The sequence below is a fragment of the Garra rufa genome, chromosome 23 (genome assembly GCF_049309525.1).
Source record: "Garra rufa chromosome 23, GarRuf1.0, whole genome shotgun sequence".
Lineage (NCBI taxonomy): Eukaryota > Metazoa > Chordata > Actinopteri > Cypriniformes > Cyprinidae > Garra > Garra rufa.
Window position 1 is genome coordinate 6,542,817 of NC_133383.1, and position 20,924 is coordinate 6,563,740.

General features: G+C 34.5%; 1 protein-coding gene across 1 annotated transcript in view; it reads right to left on the reverse strand.

Moving 5' to 3' along the window:
• The window catches only part of pitpnm2 (phosphatidylinositol transfer protein, membrane-associated 2), a 112,565-nt gene that overhangs the window by 73,010 nt on the left and 18,631 nt on the right, over positions 1-20,924 (reverse strand). Inside the window, 1 exon segment of the mRNA XM_073829172.1 lies at positions 2,996-3,190. Within this exon segment, the coding sequence (XP_073685273.1) occupies positions 2,996-3,073 (78 nt within the window). The 5' untranslated portion in view covers positions 3,074-3,190.

Genomic DNA, 20,924 nt, shown 5'->3' on the forward strand with positions numbered 1-20,924 from the left:
ACAACATCTACATTAGCACATCGCGGTGGTCTGTATTGATTCCTGGCTGCCGATGAGCATCAGCGTTTCTCCATCAGCACGTTGCTGCTTTCGGCATCAGCACAACGCGTAAGGTGCTTCCTGCCTCACCAGCACCCACAACCTCTCTCAGGGGATCGCGGGCCAAATTGAGTGAAATATTTAGAGCGTGCGTTGCACCCTACCAAAAACAGATGTGTAGTTTCACAGTCTTTGTTCTCTGAAACTACACGTGCAGCATATCTGAATGGTTCAAGCATGCATGTTACTCTCACTGCGTTTGACCCAGAGAGTACAGCATGTTTCAAAAAGGAAACACCAAGCCAGCCAGCTGTGAGTCACAGCTTTTTGTATGCTACGCGCTTCACTTTGCACCGAAACAACACAAGAAGTGCATGACGTGCTTAAAAGGAACACCCTAATATGAAGATTCAGTCATTATTATTTCATACCCGTGTCGTTCCACACCCACAGGCTGTTATTTTTTTCCTGTGGAACACAAAAGGAGATCTACACAGCTCTTTTCCATATGGTTCATAGTGACCACATGAACCAACAGGCTTGAAAAAGCACCATAAAAATAACCAAATTGACTCAACGCAAGTCCTCTGAAGTTTTACGTTTACTGTGAGGAACAGACCACAATAAGTCATAGATCACAAATAAAATCTGACACAGATTAGCCGTCATTGGTTCGTGTCGTGGTCAAACGTTATTGACGTCAAACCATGGGTTTAATTTTTTTCCCAGATTCTGTTCTTTTTCTGCTCTATATTGTTCTAAAATTCCATTTTTCTGTTTTAATTTTTAATCTGTTTTTATTTTTAACTCAAGTATTGCACAATATGGTTCTCCCACGAAAACATCTAAACATAATCAATCTTCGTCAAACTATGAATTTAGCAAGATTTGTCAAAATGCTTAACACAAAAAGAGAAACACAAGATATTTTTGTCCTAATATATAGTGCAAGTTTGCCTGTTGATATGGATGTAACAATATCAAAATCTATGATAAGAAAAGTCATGAAGTCAGGATATGATATTAATTGCAATATTAAAAAAAAAAAAAAAAAGACAAATGAAGAATTTTTATACACATTTTTATTTTTTTCTGTTCTATTTTTCAAAATTCCATTTTTTTCTGTTTTCATTGTTCTGGATTCCATTTTTGGGGCTCCGTTTTAAAAAGACAGATCACCCAAAACTGAACATTCTGTCATCATTTATTCACCCTCCACTTATTTCACACTTATTTTTATTTTTTGGGGACAAAATAAGATAACTTGAAGAACGTTGGTAACCAAACAGTTGACGGCAGCCATTGACTTCCATAGTATCTATAAAAACACTATGGAAGTCAATAGGTACCATCAACTGTTTGATGACAAACTGTTCATTTTTGGGTAAACTATCCTTTTAATGGTTAAATAAAATTGTAGTAATCTAAAACCATGTCTAAATAACTGAAATCATTAAAACGTATACAATTTAACAATAATTTATTGAAAGTTTAACAAAAAAATCATTCTTAGGGCCCTATGAAATATATTAATTTTTTTTCTCAAATTCTATTTTTACCAAATTTAAGAAGTTTAAATAAATAATTGAATTTATAAAAACAACTTTATTTTTTTTTTATTTATTTTTTTTTACAATAATAGGGCTTTATAAAATGTTTTGTTTTTTCAGAAATTCAATGTTCTGTATTTTAACTGTTGTGTTAATTTGGTGGAAAACTGCACAGTTTATTACTGCAGTTATACTAATGCTAATATTTATGATTGTCTAATATATTTCATTTTCAATTGTTAAACCATCAAGCATTTATTTTGGGAAGAAAAGCGGGGAATATTTTAAAAAAATATTATAAAACTAATATTTATTTATTCAGTTACAACACCATTTATGTTTATCTTAATTTTTTTTTTTTCATTTTCAATTGTTATTTTGGAGGAGAAATTCAGGGAATATTTAAAAGGTATTATTCATTCCCAAATTCTGTTTTACTTTTATCAAATTCGTTTTTCTGTTTTAATTTTTCCAGATTCCATTTTAAAGGGACAATTCACCCAAAAATGAAAATTAAATTAGTTAAATAAAATTTTAGTAATCTAAAACCGTGTCTAATTAGCTGAAATCATGAAACTTATACAATTTAATAACAATTTATTGTAAGATTAATAAAAAAAATCATTTTGGGTCCCTATGAAATATATTTAATTTTTACCAAATTTTAAGGTTTAAAAAAACTTTAATAATAAAAAAGCATTTATAATTAATTAAATTAATAAAAACAACTTAATTTTTTAAAAACATTTTATTGTAAAAAATAAAATTTAATTTTAATTTTATTTTCAAAAATAATTTTATTTTGATTTATTGTTGTATTATTATTATCATCATTATTTTATCTTACTATAATAGGGCTCTATGAAATGTTTTGCTTTTCAGAAATTCTGTGTTGTGTATTTAATTTTAATTTAATTTATTATTTTATGGCATATAATATGGCAATATTTGATTTGAGATCTGCGATAGTTGAAACTTTTGATAAATTACTAATTTTAAACTTAAAATATACAGTCTGCTTGCCATACAAAGACACTGTATGATCTCAACACGAGTTTTATAGAGATTTCAGTTACACTTTATTTTAAGGTGTCTTTGTTACAGTGTAATTATCCATTTAAATACTGAGTAATATTAATTAACTACATGCACTTACTATAAAGTTAGGATTCTGATTAGGGTTTGGTTTAGGGTTATTTGCATGTAATTAAGCATAGTTAATTGTTATTATAATAGTAAGCACATGTAACGTGTAACAAGGACACATTAAAATAAAGTGTTACCGAGATTTCTTATCCTTTTTGGATCTTGACAGACATGGTCATTATAAACATCATTGTATGACAAAGGTCTGTGTGATGATCACTAAATGACGAGTTTAATGCCAGATAAAACCATGAGCAAACCTGAATCATGTAGAGCTGAGCGATGCGGTACTCCTCCACGCTCATGGGCATGGGGATGCGGTACTCTTTGATCAGCATGTTGGCTGTGGAGCGGGGCTGGGGCTGGAAACGCTCCGCTGGGTCAGGGGCAAATCCACCAGGGCGGCCCTTAGCTCGAGTGCATCAGAGAGAAGGAACTGAGCTCATTTCTCAGACCTGGGCAAAAAACACAGACAAATCAGACTTGAAAATCATCTACAGACATCCAGAGGAAAGCTTTTGAGATCAAGTGTCCCAGAGACTCCAATCTGAGGCATGTATACAGAGACCCAAAATAAAATGGAAAACATTTGAGACTTTGTTTTTAACTCGACAACAACAAACAGCATATAAATGAAAACTGCCTAATGTTACAGAGTTAAATGTCGATTCAGGAAGTGGTAAAGGACTGTGAAGCTTTGGGGTGAAGGTGTTTATTAAAGCGATTTACTGCATCTATGCTTTAATCATCATAATGAATATTATCCAGATGTAGTATTTGATAAAAATGCGATTTTCTCAGCTTTTTGCTCAAAATGTTGCTTTTTTATGAAACGTACTTACATTTAAGTGGTGATAAAGAATGCTTGAAGCTAGAATAAAACAGATTTCTCTTTATTTTGATGTATTGCATGTTCAGATATTCATACAACAGTACACTTCGGGAAATTTTAGTAAAAATGATCAAAAATGCTGCCGGTGGTTGGTAACTTTTTTCGAAAACGCTGGCGGGGAAATAGTTAACAGAAACCCTCATGATAAACCACAAGATTTGCATAAAAGCTTAAAAGAGGAAGTTAAGTGTGCAAAGTTAAGACATCTTTGCTTCTTGAGTAAATTTGATCTTATTTAAAGCATATTATAATATTTACAGTAACACTAACACAAAAATACTGATTAAAAAAAAATGACTCCAGATGCCGTTTTTAAAAGTTATACTAAGGAAAAACAGTAGTTTTGAGATTTAGTTTTTAACTCGAGCGTTGCATAATTTGGTTATCCCATGCAAATATCTAAACATAATCAGTCTTTATCATAAGCCACATGAAATTAGCAAGATTTGTCAAAATGCTTAAAACAAAAAGAGAAACTTAAGATTTTTTGTCTAAAAACAAGTCCTAATATATGGTGCAAGTTTGCTTGTTGATATGGATGCAACTACTGTATATTAAGAAATTAAGAGCTTCAACCCATGTTGAAGACTTGAATTGACTTGTACCTGAACTTTAAATGGGACTCAATCCTTTTTTATGTGTGCTCTACTGCATCTATGCTTTGATCATCATACAGAATATCATCCAGATGTAGTATTTGATAAAAATGCGATTTTCTCAGCTTTTTGCTCAAAATGTTGCTTTTTTATGAAACGTACTTACATTTAAGTGGTGATAAAGAATGCTTGAAGATAGAATAAAACAGATTTTTCTTTATTTTGATGTATTGCATGTTCAGATATTCATACAACAGAATACTCTGGGGCTGTGAAATTTTAGTAAAGGTTGCTAACTTTTCTCAAAAATGCTTGCGGGGAAATAGTTAACAGAAACCTTCATAATAAACCACAAGATTTGCATAAAAGCTTAAAAGAGGAAGTTAATTCAAGACATTTGCTCTAAAAGCCCTCTTAATATCTTGTGCACTTTGCTTCTTGAGTAAATTTGATCTTATTTGAAGCATGTTGAAATATTTACAATAACACAGACACAAAAATACTAATAAAAAAAAAAATCACTCCAGATGCCGTTTTTGAAAGTTATACTGAGGAAAAACAGTGGATATGAGATTTAGTTTTAAACTCAAGTGTTGCATGATGTGGTTCTCCCATGAAAATATCTAAACATAATCTTCATCATAAGCCACATGAATTTAGCAAGATTTGTCAAAATGCTTAAAACAAAAAGAGAAACTTAAGATATTTTGTCTAAAAACAAGTCCTAATATATGGTGCAAGTTCGCTTGTTGATATGGATGTAACTACTGTATTTAAAAAAAAAAATGCAAATTTTTTTCAAAAATGCTGGCAGGGAAAGAGTTAACAGAAACCTTCATGATAAACCACATGATTTGCATAAACGCTTAAAAGAGGAACTTAAAACATTTGCTCTAAAAGCTCTCTTAATATCTTGTGCACTTTGCTTCTTGAGTAAATTTTATCTTATTTGAAGCATGTTGAAATATTTACAGTAACACTGACACAAAAATACTGATAAAAAAAAAAGACTCCAGATGCTGTTTTTGAAAGTTATACTGAGGAAAAACAGTAGATTTGAGATTTAGTTTTTTACTCAAGTGTTGCATAATGTGGTTCTCAACCTCTTTTTATTTGTGGTATAAGGTCTCAGTCTAATTTACATTCACACTGGTGTTTTGGGACGCCAAACAAATTAGAATATAATACAACCTTATTGTTATTCCTATGACAGTAATATCCATATATTGTAAAACAATTGCACTGTAAAATAAATGAAAATGAATATTTCATAGGTATATTATTTTTGCTTACAATACTTCTTTCTTAACTTCTACACTTGAAAGAGATATTTTAAATTTGCAGTAACAATACCCATTTAACCGCTAGCTGTCAGCAATTCATACTGCACTTTTAGCTTTTATTTTGACGGAAAATGGCAGTAGAGCTTTTATTTTGACAAAACTCCAGCTTCAGTAAAAACAGGCTTACAAAAATGCATCTTAGCACAAATCTAGTAAAATGCTGTAATCATCTGCTGCGAAAATAAAGCATAACTGGTGGCCGTTGCATTCTCAAACGCGTGCTAAACTCACTGTTCACTGCATTCACTGTGAACTGAGCTGTTCTGAGGCGTGGAAAACACCGGATCACGAGCTGATCCTGTGAACAAAGTGCACGCTTCTCTTTGAAACGCGGAGCGAAAACAGACTTAGTAAAGGAATTAAGCCATGTTGTGCTTTTGGTTTTAGCTCGTTTGACCGATACTGTGCCAAAGCATAATGGGCCAAAACACAACTTTTAATACTTTTTGTGTTATGAATAAGAAGTTTAAATCTATTTTAAAAACACTTTTTGATAGGAAGACCTATCATTTCATACCATCATGTGATCACGATAAAATCAAGACATTCATAATACCGTTGTATCCCTTACTTGAGTAAATTTATCTCGCTTTAAAGAAAAATACTGATTAAGAAAATGATTAAAGATGCGTTTATAAAAGATTGACCACTTTGATCAGGTAAAGTGTCTTAAAAAGAATGCAAAAAAATCTAAATGGTAAACAATGTGTCTTAAATGCACTTTGTAAAGTGTGCATATGGAGAACCAAAAAATAAATAAATAAAAACAATTTAATTGATAGATTTTTGCTTTTAAGCGTTACATAATGTGGTTTTTTACATAATGTGATTTTCCAGCGATATCGTATACTATTTGAACTGAACTGACGATGATATCACTGAATTCATTGATGAACTGCCTTTAACTGAAAATTGATTGTTACAATAATGCGTTACTTACACACTATTGTGCTGTTTAAATACTGTGCAGTTGCTTTGACACAATCTGTATTGTAAAAGGCGCTATATAAATAAAGGTGACTTGACTTGACTTGGTTGTCAAATGAAATTTCATACATACTGTAGTAAATCATCATAAACTGCATACATTTAGCAAGATTTGGTTAAAAGATATTTTCTCTGAAAACAAGTCTTAATATCTAACGCATGTTTGCTTCTTGAGTAAATTTATCTTGTTTGAAAGATGCGCAGATATTCTTACAGGAAAACGAGACAAAGCTACTGATTAAGAAAATTACACCAGATGCGTTTTTAAAAGATGAACTGCTTTTACCAAACAAAGTATTTAATAAATTAATACATATTAAAAACGAAAAAACAACAGCTTGCGATGCTGAAAGACTGCGCAGAAAAACACAGATGCAATGAATCCAAAAATGTCCCAAAGATAAATACACATATTATAACAAACTGCACAGAACTCACTCTATCGCTCTGTTTTATACATTAACTAATGAAAATTAAACTAATGCTACAAATGTAATAAATATATGTAGAGAAACACTGATAAAGCATCTTTAGACTACTAAACTGTTTACAAAGTAGCATATTGCATATTACTTATTAGAAGCAATTACTTACAAATGATTTATTTTAATTACTTAAACTAAATTGCATATTTAAAAGCTGTTTTTCTCTGTTTACAAAAGTAGCATATTCTATATTACTTCATAATCACTCGCAAAACCCAAAACCAGCAGATGTTCTGTATAATCACACAGGCATTATGTATTCAGATAGTGGTCTCAAACACATGCAGCGCAACCAACTCGTGATTAATAAATACAGTGTTACTGTACGCCACCAGTGCTGTAATGGAATCCAACCGCCCAGGAATGACAACTATGCAAACGACTTCCAGAGGAAAAAACACTAAACTTTGACCTTCGGCTGCCGTAAGAAACGTAAATCCACCTGCTGATGACACAGAGGTCCGGCAGACGCCGTTACTCTCCTGGGCGGGTCACATGACACAGGCCGCTTAGCCTAAGAAGGATTATCCGCAGACAACTTACCCAACTCTTCTCTGAGAGGTAAAGCTGGGTGAGTGCATGCAGAAAGGTGAGCTGGTGTAAACACAGACACGGCAGAGCTCATAAACAATCGGCCAACATCAACCAAGCGACCATCTCAAGGTTCCCAAGAGGGGCCATGTTAGGTGCAACAGCTGTAGGCGCTAAAAACAGCATCCGTGACGAAAAAATATCTTGCTATTTGGTCTATAAATAGCTGGAATGGCTCGGTTACGTCATCCACACTCGCAGTAAAAAGGTTTGTGCTGTGTCTTGCCCCCGGTGAAAAGGAAGCATTCAACACAATTACAATAGATTGGCTGGACCCTCGACGAGTCTCTAAATATAGTAACAATAATCAGAGGGTCACAAAAGGAAAGGTTAGAGACCAAACGACTGTTTTGCACACCGTCTCATTTCAAGAGACTCCAAAGCGTAGGTATTAAGGTAAGAAATTATAAGCTGTAGTTAAAAACTGACATCGTTTTCTCACCCTTATGTTGCTCCAAACACGTGTTTAATTTTTTATTTACGAAATAAATAAATAAATGATGTAGCTATACTAATGCTTAAATGTCTGGGGTGAATAAGATTTTTTAAAATAATAAAATTATATTTTTTATTCAGCAAGATGCATTAAATTGATAAAAAGTGTCAGTAAGGACATTTAGAATGTTGCAAAATATGTCAGTTTCAAATATGTTTTTTAATTCTATTTGAAAACATGCTGTTTTTTTTTTTACTTTTTATTCTAAGAATAAAAAAAAATGTCATGGTTTCCACAAAAATATGAAGCTACAGAGCTGAACAATAATCTTAATAATAATAAACATTTTTAAACATCAAATCATCATATTAGAACGATTTCTGAAGAATCATGTGACATTGAAGACTGAAGTAATGATGCCGAAAACTCAGCTTGGCATCACAAGAATAAATTACGTCTTAAAATTTTAAATAGCAATAACATTTCACAATATTATATTATTTTTGATTTTGACTTAAAAAACATACTTTTTAATGATACTGCACATTTACAAATCTCAACATTATAATATATAATATGAAATATACTATATATGTGATTTGATACAGATTACATTTAACAGTTTCAAGAAATTATTATAGATGCTGAAGATGTACACTACCAGTCAAATGTTTTTGAACAGTAAGTTTTTTATTGTTTTTTTAAAGAAGTCTCTTTTGCTCACCAAGCTTGTATTTATTTGATCCGAAGTACAGCAAAAACTGTAAAATTCTGAAATATTTGTACTATTTAAAACAACTGTTTTGTATTTGAATATATTTTAAACTGTAATTTATTTTTGTGATTTCAAAGCTGAATTTTTAGCATCACTAGTCACATGATCCTTCAGAAATCATTCTAACATTCTGATTTGCTGCTCAAAAAACATTTATTTTTATTATGTTGAAAACAGTTGAGTAGAATTATTTCAGATTTCTTTGATAACTAGAAAGTTCAGAAGAACAGCATTTATCTGTAATAGAAATCTTTTGCAACATTATAAATGTCTTTATCATCACTTTTGATAAATGTAAAGCATCCTTGCTAAATAAAAGTATTAATTTCTATAACTTCTTTCCCAAACCAAAAAAAAAATACACTGACTTCAAGCTTCTGAATGGTATAGTGCATAATGTTACAAAAGCTTTTTATTTCAGATAAATGCTGATTTTTCTATTTATCAAAGAATCCTGAAAATAAAATACTCAACCGTTTAAATGTTGCTATTAATAATAGTAATAATAAATGTTTCTTGAACAGCAAATCAGCATATTAGAATGATTTGTAGCTTTGATCACAGGAATAAATTACATTTTAAATATATACAAATAAAAAAACAGTTATTTCAACAGTTTAAACAGTAAAAATATTTCTTAATTTTACTGTTTTTGCTGTACTTTGAATCAAATAAATGCAGACTTGGTGAGCAGAAAAGACTTATTTAAAAAACTTTCAAAAACCTTTGACTAGTAGTGTAAATGTTAAAACAAAAAGCTAAAATCACTTCATTTATTCTCTATTCACTATAAATATCAGAATGGCGTTTCGTCATTCTTCCACAGGAAAGACGATAACAGATCACAACTGGACGGCATTATTGAGAGCAGTAATGGTCAGCGCTGGTGAGTCACAGCTGCCAGCGCTGGTGCATTTTGGTCTTGAACTAGGTCAGGGACCCGGAGCATCGCAGCTATACTCGGGGCTCGTGGCTAGACCTGAAATATCAGACAAATGCATTGAGACAGCATCGCAAAGGCCTGCGTGCCAGACGCTACAGCTGCTCCTCAAACAGACGTCTACCTATTCTTCAGAGCACATTAGGGATGACATCTTCACTCCCACTGAAACCAGTCCGTCCTGATGCCACACCGCTGCAGTCACCTGTCTGTCGTGGCGTTTTACAACAAAACACTAGCGCGCTTTGATTTGTTTGTGAGACATATGCACCTACTGAGAGGGATTTCAGCGCATTATCGTTCTATTTCTCACCAGCTGGTCAAAATGATGCCGTACTACATTCGAGCATGTGCTGCCATCGATCTGTAACGACAAAAATAAACACAATAACCGCATCTGATGTTATTTTCCATAATTATGCTGGGAAGGTTTCTAAAAATTCCTCCCGTTGGCAAGTGCCAAAAAGAGGACAGAGTGCTTTCCCAGGACCTGTGTGTCCAAACAAACAGACACCACAATCTCATATCTTTTTTAAGCACATCTCAGACACAGAATGCAAAATGCACAAGCATGCGAGTGACTTTAAAAGAGTGCGATAACATTTAATTAGATGAGAAATGGAAAAGGTAATTGCTTGTTTGTGTCAAGTGTCCACATGGTAATATGGCACATCATCATTTCAGTGTGTCGCGTTTCAACAGGCGTTTGACACCTAGAGAACCTGTTTTGTATGTAAATACAAAAATACGAGGAAATGCTGCCTGAGCTGATTGTATCTGTAATGTAGAGCTCTGCAAAACCATCACCGTTAACCATTTCCTTCTTGACATTAAGATTTCTCCCCACCTCAACCTCCATCTTAATACGTAAAGGCGTGTATTAGTTCAATTGCGAGGTGAGGTGAGGCTATTTGGGTTCTGAAACGCCCAAATCACAGCTGAGACATGCACAGATGGATTTGCATGTGAAAATACTGTGGGATTGATGAGCATTCCATTAGAGACTCGGATCAAAAGCAGGAAAACACAGCATGCAGGCTGAGCAGAATCTGTCCGTTCCCTCAAAAAACACCTGTTTACCAGTTGCGTCGAGAAGCAGGCGCTGAGATGGACGTTTTACCTGTTAGATGGCGCTTATCACGCTGTCTATATCCAACTGATCTGATCAATGGACAGAAAGCAGCCGGTCCATGTCTCATTCCCAAACAGAAGCATTCTAGCATCCTGCCACCATTGCTGGGCTATTTTCTCCTGTGGTATGAATGGAGATGTCATCAAACGCTGCCGGTTAAATCATCGGGAAAACATGAGGGGAAAAAAAAACATCTCTCTCTCTTTTTCTTTTTTTTTTTTTTATCTCCGTCTCACTTGCAACCTTTTTCCTCTGCCGTTTCGCCTGTATCCACCTCTTGTGGGGCTATAAAGCCCTGTTGCCATGGAAATGCAAAAGGCTGTTACGGGATTGGCCGGGGTCGCTGTGATGAAGGCGGCTCGGGGGCGGCCCAATGACTGCCGCTCTCGTGAACGGCCCCGCCCCCCTCCTGCTTGCATTCGCTCTTCCAGACTGACTGATGGCTATTCGATTCAGTCAAGGGAGTGGAGAGGAACATCTGCAGCTTAATATGAGCGCAGGTCTGTCAATAAGCATTACGCAGCATCAATGGAATAAGAGAAAATTAATGGGGAGCCAAAAAATGAACAGGGAGGAGTCGCTGAAAATGGCATAATGACATCAACCTCATAAATAGACTCCAGCCTGCAGAGATCTTTTGCAAATCCTGCACTGTTTTGGAGGGAAATCTTAGGGATTCAGTAACATGCGTTTAAAAATGCTGAGGTAATTTATTTAAAACTACATTGCATTCCTGCACTGATTTTGGAGGGAAATCTATGGAATTCTGTGAAATAAATTTAAACATGGTGAGGTAAATATTTAAAATATTTATTGCATTCCAGAACTGATTTTGGAGGGAAATCTATGAAATTCTGTGGAATACATTTGAAAAGGCTGATGTAAAATATTTAAAATATAGTAACATTTCTACACTGATTTTGGAGGAAAATCTGCATAGTAAATTTTTAATTTGGCGAGGTAAAATACTGAAAAACATCTGTCACATTTCCTGCACTGATTTTGTAGGGAAATCTTTCAAATTCTGTGGAACACATTTAAACACAGTGAGGTAAATATTTAAAAAAGCTACTACATTTCCCAGACTGATTTTGGAGGGAAATCTGCATAATAAATTTAAATATGGTGTGGTAAAATATTTAAAAAAATGAACTACATTTCTTGCACTAATTCTGGATTAAATCTGCATAATAAATTTAAATATGGTGAGGTAAAATATATTTAAAAAATGAACTACATTTCTTGCACTAATTCTGGAGTAAATCTGCATAATAAATTAAGTATGGTGAGGTAAAATATTTAAAAACATCTATTACATTTTCTGCACTGATTTTGGAGGGAAATCTGCATAATAATACATTTTAAATGTGGTGAGATAAGTCCTTGCGGTATATTTGTAGCAATAGCCAAAAATACATAGTATGGGTCAAAATTATTGATTTTTCTTTTATGCCAAAAATCATTAGGAAATTAAGTAAAGATCATGTTCCATGAAGATTTTTTGTAAAATTCCTACTGCAAACCTATCAAAATGTAATTTTTGATTAGTAATATGCATTGTTAAGAGCTCAATTTGGACAACTTTAAAGGTGATTTTCTCAGTATTTTGATTTTTTTGCACCCTCAGATTCCAGATTTTCAAATAGTTGTTTCTTGGCCAAATATCGTCCTATCCTAACAAACCATACATCAATAGAAAGCTTATTTATTGAGCTTTCATACATACATCTCAGTTTTGTAAAATTTAACCTTATGACTGGTTTTGTGGTCCAGGGTCACATATATAAAAACATCAAATTTTCTGCCCTGATTTTAGAAGGAAATATTATGAGGTAGAATATTTAAAAACATCTATGACATTTCCTGCACTGATTTTGGAGGGAAATCTGCATAATACATTTTTAAATATGGTAAAATATAAAAAAAAACCTCTATATATAAAACTCTATCATATTTCCTGCACTAATTTAGGAATGAAATCTGCACAGTACATTTTTAAATATGGTAAGGTAAAATATTTAAAAACATCCATCACATTTCCTACACTAATTTTGGAGGGAAATCTGTGAAATTCTGTGGAATACATTTGAAAATGCTGGGGTAAAATATTTAAAACATTTATTGCATTCCTGCACTGATTTTGGAGGGAAATATGCATAATAAATTTAAAAATGGTAAGGTAAAATATTAAAAAAAAAAAACATCTGTCACATTTCCTGGACTGATTTTGGAGGGAAACCTGCATAATAAATTTTAAATATGGTGAGGTAAAATATTTAAATACATCTATCACATTTCCTGCACTGATTCTAAAGAGAAATCTATGACATTCTGTGGAATGCATTTAAATATGGTAAGGTAAATATTTAAAACATTCATCACACTTCCTGCACTGATTTGGGAGGGAAATGTGTATAATAAATTTACAGTGTTGGCGTTAACGCTTCTCAATTACTTTGAATGGGTGACGTCATGCGTTGTCAGACTGAATTGTGAATCCGCTGCGACGCGCCACAGGCACTGCTGAAGGCAGAAGTTGAAAAACTTGTAACTTTTCAAGCGCCATTGCAGGTGTCAGCTAATCAGATCGCCTTATGCAAAACCCCTAGCGCAGATGCTAGCCAATCCCATTCATCAAAACACCAGAAAAGTAATGTGATTGGCTGATGTCAGTATGACCGTCACGTCAACACCAAGCTTCAGACACGCCCTCAGTCAAGAGCTCATGCCAACGCCCTGTGTGTTAAAACAGCCAAAATATTTAATAAAATTCTTTAAAAAAAAAAAAAGGAGTTGTTGTTTGGGAATAATAATAATAATAATGTTCTGCAGGTGACTCTGGCCTGCTACTTTACAGTTATATCAATTGTTATTTACACTTGCAACGCTCAGTTTGCATACTATTCATCCTTAACAGTATTCAAGTATATATTCGTGCAATGCTTTTTAAGCTAACATTACCAACGACTAATAATTAGTGATCAATCAATATGCCTTTTTAAAGGCAAATATCAATATCTAGACATAAGAGATCATTTTAGTGAATTAACAATCATGTAAAATGTTCTTATGTAAATCTAAAAGCACCATAATTAAATAATTTTGCCTTCATTTAGGCTAAAGCATTATATCAGCCATCCTGTACACTAAATATCAGCATCAGTCAAAAAACAGTCAACTACTACCCACAATCCCTTGCTCTACGGAAGTGTGCCGGTTAACTTATGACATGTCTAGAATTGAAGAATGATGAGGAATGTGAGCTAAAGCTGCCACAGCTGTACTGTCTCACAACACTTAGTACGTACTATCTAATCACCAGTGAAGCACATTCTTCTAGTGCGCAATGAAAGAATGTGAATTGTGACGCAGCCAAAGATAAAAATATGTCAAAAGTGATCTTATCATATTTTTTCAGATTTTACCACTAGGTCTTCAATTGCAAAATATATCTGGCTATGCGCCATCTGTCTGGTTTGCTCTCGAGAACATTGTGTTCCAGTGTTTAATCCAACTACAGACATTAATGGCCAGTATGATTTACTTTAAAAAGAGCTTGAGCTTGCAGACATACAGTCTTCTCAGCAACATCCTGTTATTAATCGCTCAGAAAATGACTTTCGAATGATTATTTGCATGCAACAAAATTTCCCTCAGACACCTGACAGAACACATTCTGGTTTAATGCATTCTGGAAAATCTTACATAATCATATGTGGTACCACAATTCACTTGAACGAAAACTATCAGCGATGAATATTAGCTAACTGAAGCCACACCACGGTTCCCAGAAACACATCGACCTCTGAGATTAATTCACTTAAACAGTGCTAATGTGAGGTCGGCCCGTAGATTAGATATGTGTGACATTTCATATGGCGCTGCCTTAAGCTCTGCAGGGACGCTAAGAGCTCTTTATTGATTTCTTTAAGGTTGGCGTCCAGGACGATTGGGCATCTCTGAGAGGTGTACAATTACGGCAACGCATCAGGTTAGTTATTCAGCACAGCACTTCCAGACGTCAGATTTCATACGTAATGCCTACAGGAGGGAAATTGAAAACTATGATGGCAACATTGGCAAGACGATGATGTAGCTCATTTTATCTGAAATTAAACTATTAAACACTGTTTATTTGAATAATTATTTGGAAACTCTTGAAGTAATGGTTACATCCTATGTTTAAATTGGTTAATATACTACCAGTCAAAAGATTTTGAACAGTAATATTTTTAATGTTTTTAAAGAGGTCTCCTCTGCTCACCAGCTTGTATTTATTTGATCTAAAGTACAGCGAAAACTATTTAAAATAAATGTTTTCTATTGGAATATATTTTAAAATGTAAGTTATTGCTGTGATCAAACCTACATTTTCAGTCTTCAGTATCACATGATCCTTCAGAAATCATTCTAATATGCTGATTTGCTGTTCAAGAAATATTTATTATTATTGTTACTATTATTATTATTATTATTATTATTATTATTATCAATATTTAAAACACTTGAGTATTTTTTCAGGATTCTTTAATGAATAGAAAGATCCAAAGATCAGCATTTATCTAAAAATAAAAAGCTTTTGTAACATTATACACTCTATTTTAAAAATGAATACTTTTATTTAGCGAGGATGCTTTCAGTTGATCAAAAGACATTTACAACGTTACAAAGATTTCTATTTCAGATAAATGCTGTTCTTCTGAACTTTCTATTCATCAAAGAAACCTGTTTTCAACATAATAATAATAATAATAATAATAATAATAATAATAATAATTGTTTTTTGAGCACAAATCAGAATATTAGAATGATTTCTGAAGGAGCATGTGACTGAAGCAATGAAAATTCAGCTTTGAAACCACAGGAATAAATTACATTTTAAAATAAATTCAAATAGAAAACAGTTATTTTAAATTGTAAAAATATTTCAAAATGTTACAGTTTTTTTTGGTTGTACTTTAAAATCCAATAAATGCAGGCTTGGTGAGCAGAATAGAATTCTTTTAAAAAAAATCTTACTGTTCAAAAACTTCTGAGTCTGAGTGTGTTTTACTTTAAAATGATAATATTAAATATTTTCTACGTTGGAATGTTTGAAGATGTCTTTTAGGAAATTAAGTTGCATTAAATTGATGAAAAGTGACAAAGACTTTTGGAATGTCACAAAACATAAAAATTCAAATAAATGCACTTCTTTTGAAGATTCTATTAATCAAAGAAAGAATGTACAGTCGTGGCCAAAAGTTTTGAGAATTACATAAATATTGGAAATTGGAAAAGTTGCTGCTTAAGTTTTTATAATAGCAATTTGCATATACTCAAGAATGTTATGAAGAGTGATCAGATGAATTGCATAGTCCTTCTTTGCCATGAAAATTAACTTAATCCCGAAAAAACTTTCCACTGCATTGTTAAGAAGGCTTCAGGGCGTCCAAGAAAGTCCAGCAAGCGCCAGGAGGGTCTCCTAAAGAGGATTGAGCTGCGGGATCGGAGTGCCACCAGTGCAGAGCTTGCTCAGGAATGGCAGCAGGCAGGTGTGAGCGCATCTGCACGCACAGTGAGGCCAAGACTTTTGGAAGATGGCCTGGTGTCAAGAAGGGCAGCAAAGAAGCCACTTCTCTCCAAAAAAACCATCAGGGACAGATTGATCTTCTGCAAAAAGTATGGCGAATGGACTGCTGAGGACTGGGGCAAAGTCATATTCTCCGATGAAGCCTCTTTCTGATTGTTTGGGGCATCTGGAAAAAGGCTTGTCCAGAGAAGAAAAGGTGAGCGCTACCATCAGTCCTGTGTCATGCCAACAGTAAAGCATCCTGAGACCATTCATGTTTGGGGTTGCTTCTCATCCAAGGGAGTGGGCTCACTCACAATTTTGCCCAAAAACACAGCCATGAATAAAGAATGGTACCAAAACACCCTCCAACAGCAACTTCTTCCAACAATCCAACAAAGGTTTGGTGAAGAACAATGCATTTTCCAGCACGATGGAGCACCGTGCCATGAGGCAAAAGTGATAACTAAGTGGCTCGGGGACCAAAACGTTGAAATTTTGGGTCCATGGCCTGGAAACTCCCCAGATCTTAATCCCATTAAGAACTTGTGGTCAATCCTCAAGAGGCGGGTGGACAAACAAAAACCCACTAATTCTGACAAACTCCAAGAAGTGATTATGAAAGAATGGGTTACTATCAGTCAGGATTTGGCCCAGAAGTTGATTGAGAGCATGCCCTTTGCATAAATAATATGTAATTGTCGATAAAAGCCTTTGAAACATATGAAGTGCTTGTAATTATATTTCAGTACATCACAGAAACAACAGAAACAAAGATCTAAAAGCAGTTGAGCAGCAAACTTTGTGAAAACTAATATTTGTGTCATTCCCAAAACTTTTGGCCACGACTGTATCACTGTTTTCACAAAAATTGAATAGCAAGTCAGCATATTAAAATGATTTCTAAAGGATCATGTGACCCTGAAGACTGGAGCAATAATGCTGAAAATTCAGCTTTGCATCAAGAGGAATAAATGACATTTTAAAACATTTAAATAAAAAACAGTTATATGAAATAGTAAACATATTTCACAATTTTACTGTTTTTGCTATACTTTAGATCAAATAAATGTAGGCTTGGTGAGCAGAAGAGGCTTCTTTAAAAAAACATTTAAAAAAACTTTTGACTGGTAGTGTATTTTACTTTAAAATTATAATATTAAATATTTTCTACGGTTTGAATGTTTGAAGAGTCTTTTTTTTAGGAAATTAATACTGTTCATCAAGGTTGCATTAACTGATCAAAAGTGACAAAGACATTTGGAATGTCACAAAAAAATATTTAAAAAATGCTGTTCTTTTTAACAATCTATTAATCAAAGAAAGAATGTATCACTGTTTCAACAAAAATGAGCAGCAAGTCAGCACATTAAAATGATTTTTGAAGGATCATGTGACAGAGAGACTCCAAAACTGTGGAGTCTGTGAGTAATGATGCTGAAATTTCAGTTTTGCATCACAGGAATAAATGACATTTTACAATATATTCAAATAAAAAAATAAATAAAAAACAATTATTTGAAATATTAAACATATTTCAAAATGGTATTGTTTTTGCTATACTTTGGATCAAATAAATGCAGGCTTGGTGAGCAGAAGAGGCTTCTTTAAAAGAAAAACATTATAAATCAGCACATGATGATTTCTGAAGGATCATGTGACAGAAGACTGGAGTAATGATGCTGACAATTCAGCTTTGCATTACAGGAATAAATTACATTTTACAATATATTCAAATAGAAAACAGTTATTTTAAACTGTTAAAATATTTTATGTTTTTACTGCGTAACCCCAAACTTTTTGAAGTTTTTAAAGAAACAAGTGTGCGCTATTAAAATTAGTATTCTTAAAAGTGCATCTTAAAGATTGCATGGCTATCGTGAGAACCACACTTAAAAGATGTGGTCTGCATATCTCAGTATGTGTTATTCAAAAACAGGAAGTACAATGGGGACTCTGGGTATGCTTGACATTTCACATCCTTCTAGCCGACCGACCTGACGACAGAACCTGTTGTGTTTAGCACCAAACGCCACTCATCCGTTATCCCATCATCAGCAGGTTTCTGTTAACAGACCCGTCTATCTAGCAACGGCAATTTGTTAAATTTAATTGATCTGAAGTCCTGTGGCGTCTCAACGCAGCCGACATAACACAGACGCAGGAGTCTGACACTCGCTGGCTCTGAACGCACAAGACCCACGTCACTGGTCCGGCGTAACTGCTGAACACGTCAAAATAAAACGGGATTTTTTAATGCAACACTCAATCTCTGAGCACACAACGGTGACAAAGGACTTCCTTCTGTTTGCTTTGCGCTGGATACGTTGTGTAACAGAACAAAGAACAGGGGAGTATTTTGTTGGCTATTGAGATAAAGAGATTAAAGAGAGGTTATTTGCTATGGGCATCGCTGCCGTGAGAATACCAACACCATTATCCTATTTCTGAGGGAGTCAGAGGCTAAAGATAATTCTTTAAAGTGAAATAATTAGCCGTGGAAGATTGTAACAAACCTTTAACCTGAAGCAACTTCATCATGCACTGAAAATATTTTGGTGTAGGATTGCTCTGAAATCGCTAGGAAAATTTGCCTTACAAATAATTATAAAGAAATGCCAAGTAATACATTTAAATAAACATGAGATTAAAAGAAAAGCAGACTGAAAAAATATAAAAGTAGAAAGACTCAGAAGTAGGCTATATTCTTGTAAAAAAAATATTTTATACAACATCTTAAGTATCACAAAACTGGAGGGAAAACACTCAGAACACCCTAGAAACCACAAAGCAACGCCCTGACAACCAGCCACATGTACCATTGTGCTATTTGGACTCAAGGAGCATCACTAATATTTTCAATATAAAATGTGACATTTAAAATATACATTAAAAAAATAAATAAATAAATAAAATTCAATTGAATCACAAATGTTGTATTTAACTTTTTAAGTTAATAACAATATGCTATTTGGAATCAGGAAGCATCACTAACCTTTTCTATAAAAGAAAAAAATCTAAACGATAATCTAAAAAAAAAAGATATTTATATATAAATATAAGTTTACATTTAAAATATTTACACGTAAAGAAAAAAAATCTAAAATTGTATTTTTTAATTTTATTTTATTTAATGGTTACTTAAATGAGAAATAACGATAGCTCCATTGTTTTCATTTGTAAATATTGTACACAAAAATAATATTTAATATTTTCTGTAATGTTTAATATTTACACTACTGTTCAAAATTTTGAAGTAACTTCAAATTTTTTTTAAAGAATTAATACTTTAATTCAGGGGTCCCCAAACTTTTTTCTGAGATGGGCCACATAATTTTCTTTTTTTTAATGGGGGGCCGGGTCAGTTTATAAAATACCATTTTATGTTACCACTTTTTATGTTAAGACACGGAGGTATTGGGTGTCGCCCAGCCCGCAGCTCTACAGATATCTGCTAGTGAGGCGCCATGAGCCAACGCGTAGGATGAGGCAACACTCCGTGTGGAGTGGGCACAAACACCTAAGGGGCATGGCTGTCCCTGGTATAAATAAGACAGGGAGATGGCATCTACCACCCAATGAGCCAACCTCTGTTTGGAGACAGCATTCCCTTTCTGCTGACCTCCAAGGCAGACAAAGAGCTGCTCAGTGCGTCTGAAGTGCTGAGTACGGTCTACACATATTCGTAAAGCTCGTACTGGACACAGCAGTGCAGAAGCTGGGTCTGCCTCCTCCAGGGGAAGGGGACAGCCTGCACTCCAACTTCTCCTGCAGACAGGAAACACTACTGCAATCGTGCATCCCTGTGGGTCCTCTCCCCGAGAGGAGCACCAGTCAACGAATAGACCCCACCTCAGTGCGTAAGCCTGCCTAGTAGAGGGAGCTTGGGACTGAGTGATGGTTTCTATCACGGCCTGTAGGAAGGCCGTAACAACTGGCAATGGGAGGACTCGGGAAGGGTGAGCGAATGTGGCTGGGCCTTGCCCAAGCGACTCCAAGTCAGCTGGACTGTCACGGGGTGGAGTCGCCATTCTCCAGGATGGGTGGACTGCCGTGGGAGCCTATGGGCTGCACAGTTGAGTTTCCCTGGTGTTATGTGAATGGCACGTAGCCATGTCTACCACGTTTGACTCCATAGGAGCAGATGGCGGGCGATTTGTGACCTGTGGCATGCTGTCGCAGTGCAAACAAGGACATGCTTCTGGCGAAACGTCGGTCGGAAGCGACGAGGGGTCAGAAGCACAGGGAACAACTCGAGGCAGTTGACATGCCACTTCAGTCGGGGTCCTGTCCAGGAGCCCGATGCTGCTTGCCCGTTGCAAGATGTGTTTAATAGCCTCCATCTGCTTCTGGACTGCCGAGAACTGCTGGGCAAAGTTCCCGACAGTGTCGCCGAATAGGCCGCTATCAACGTCTGCCATCTAAGCCAAAGTCAGCAATAGATGTCGCTCCTGGACCACA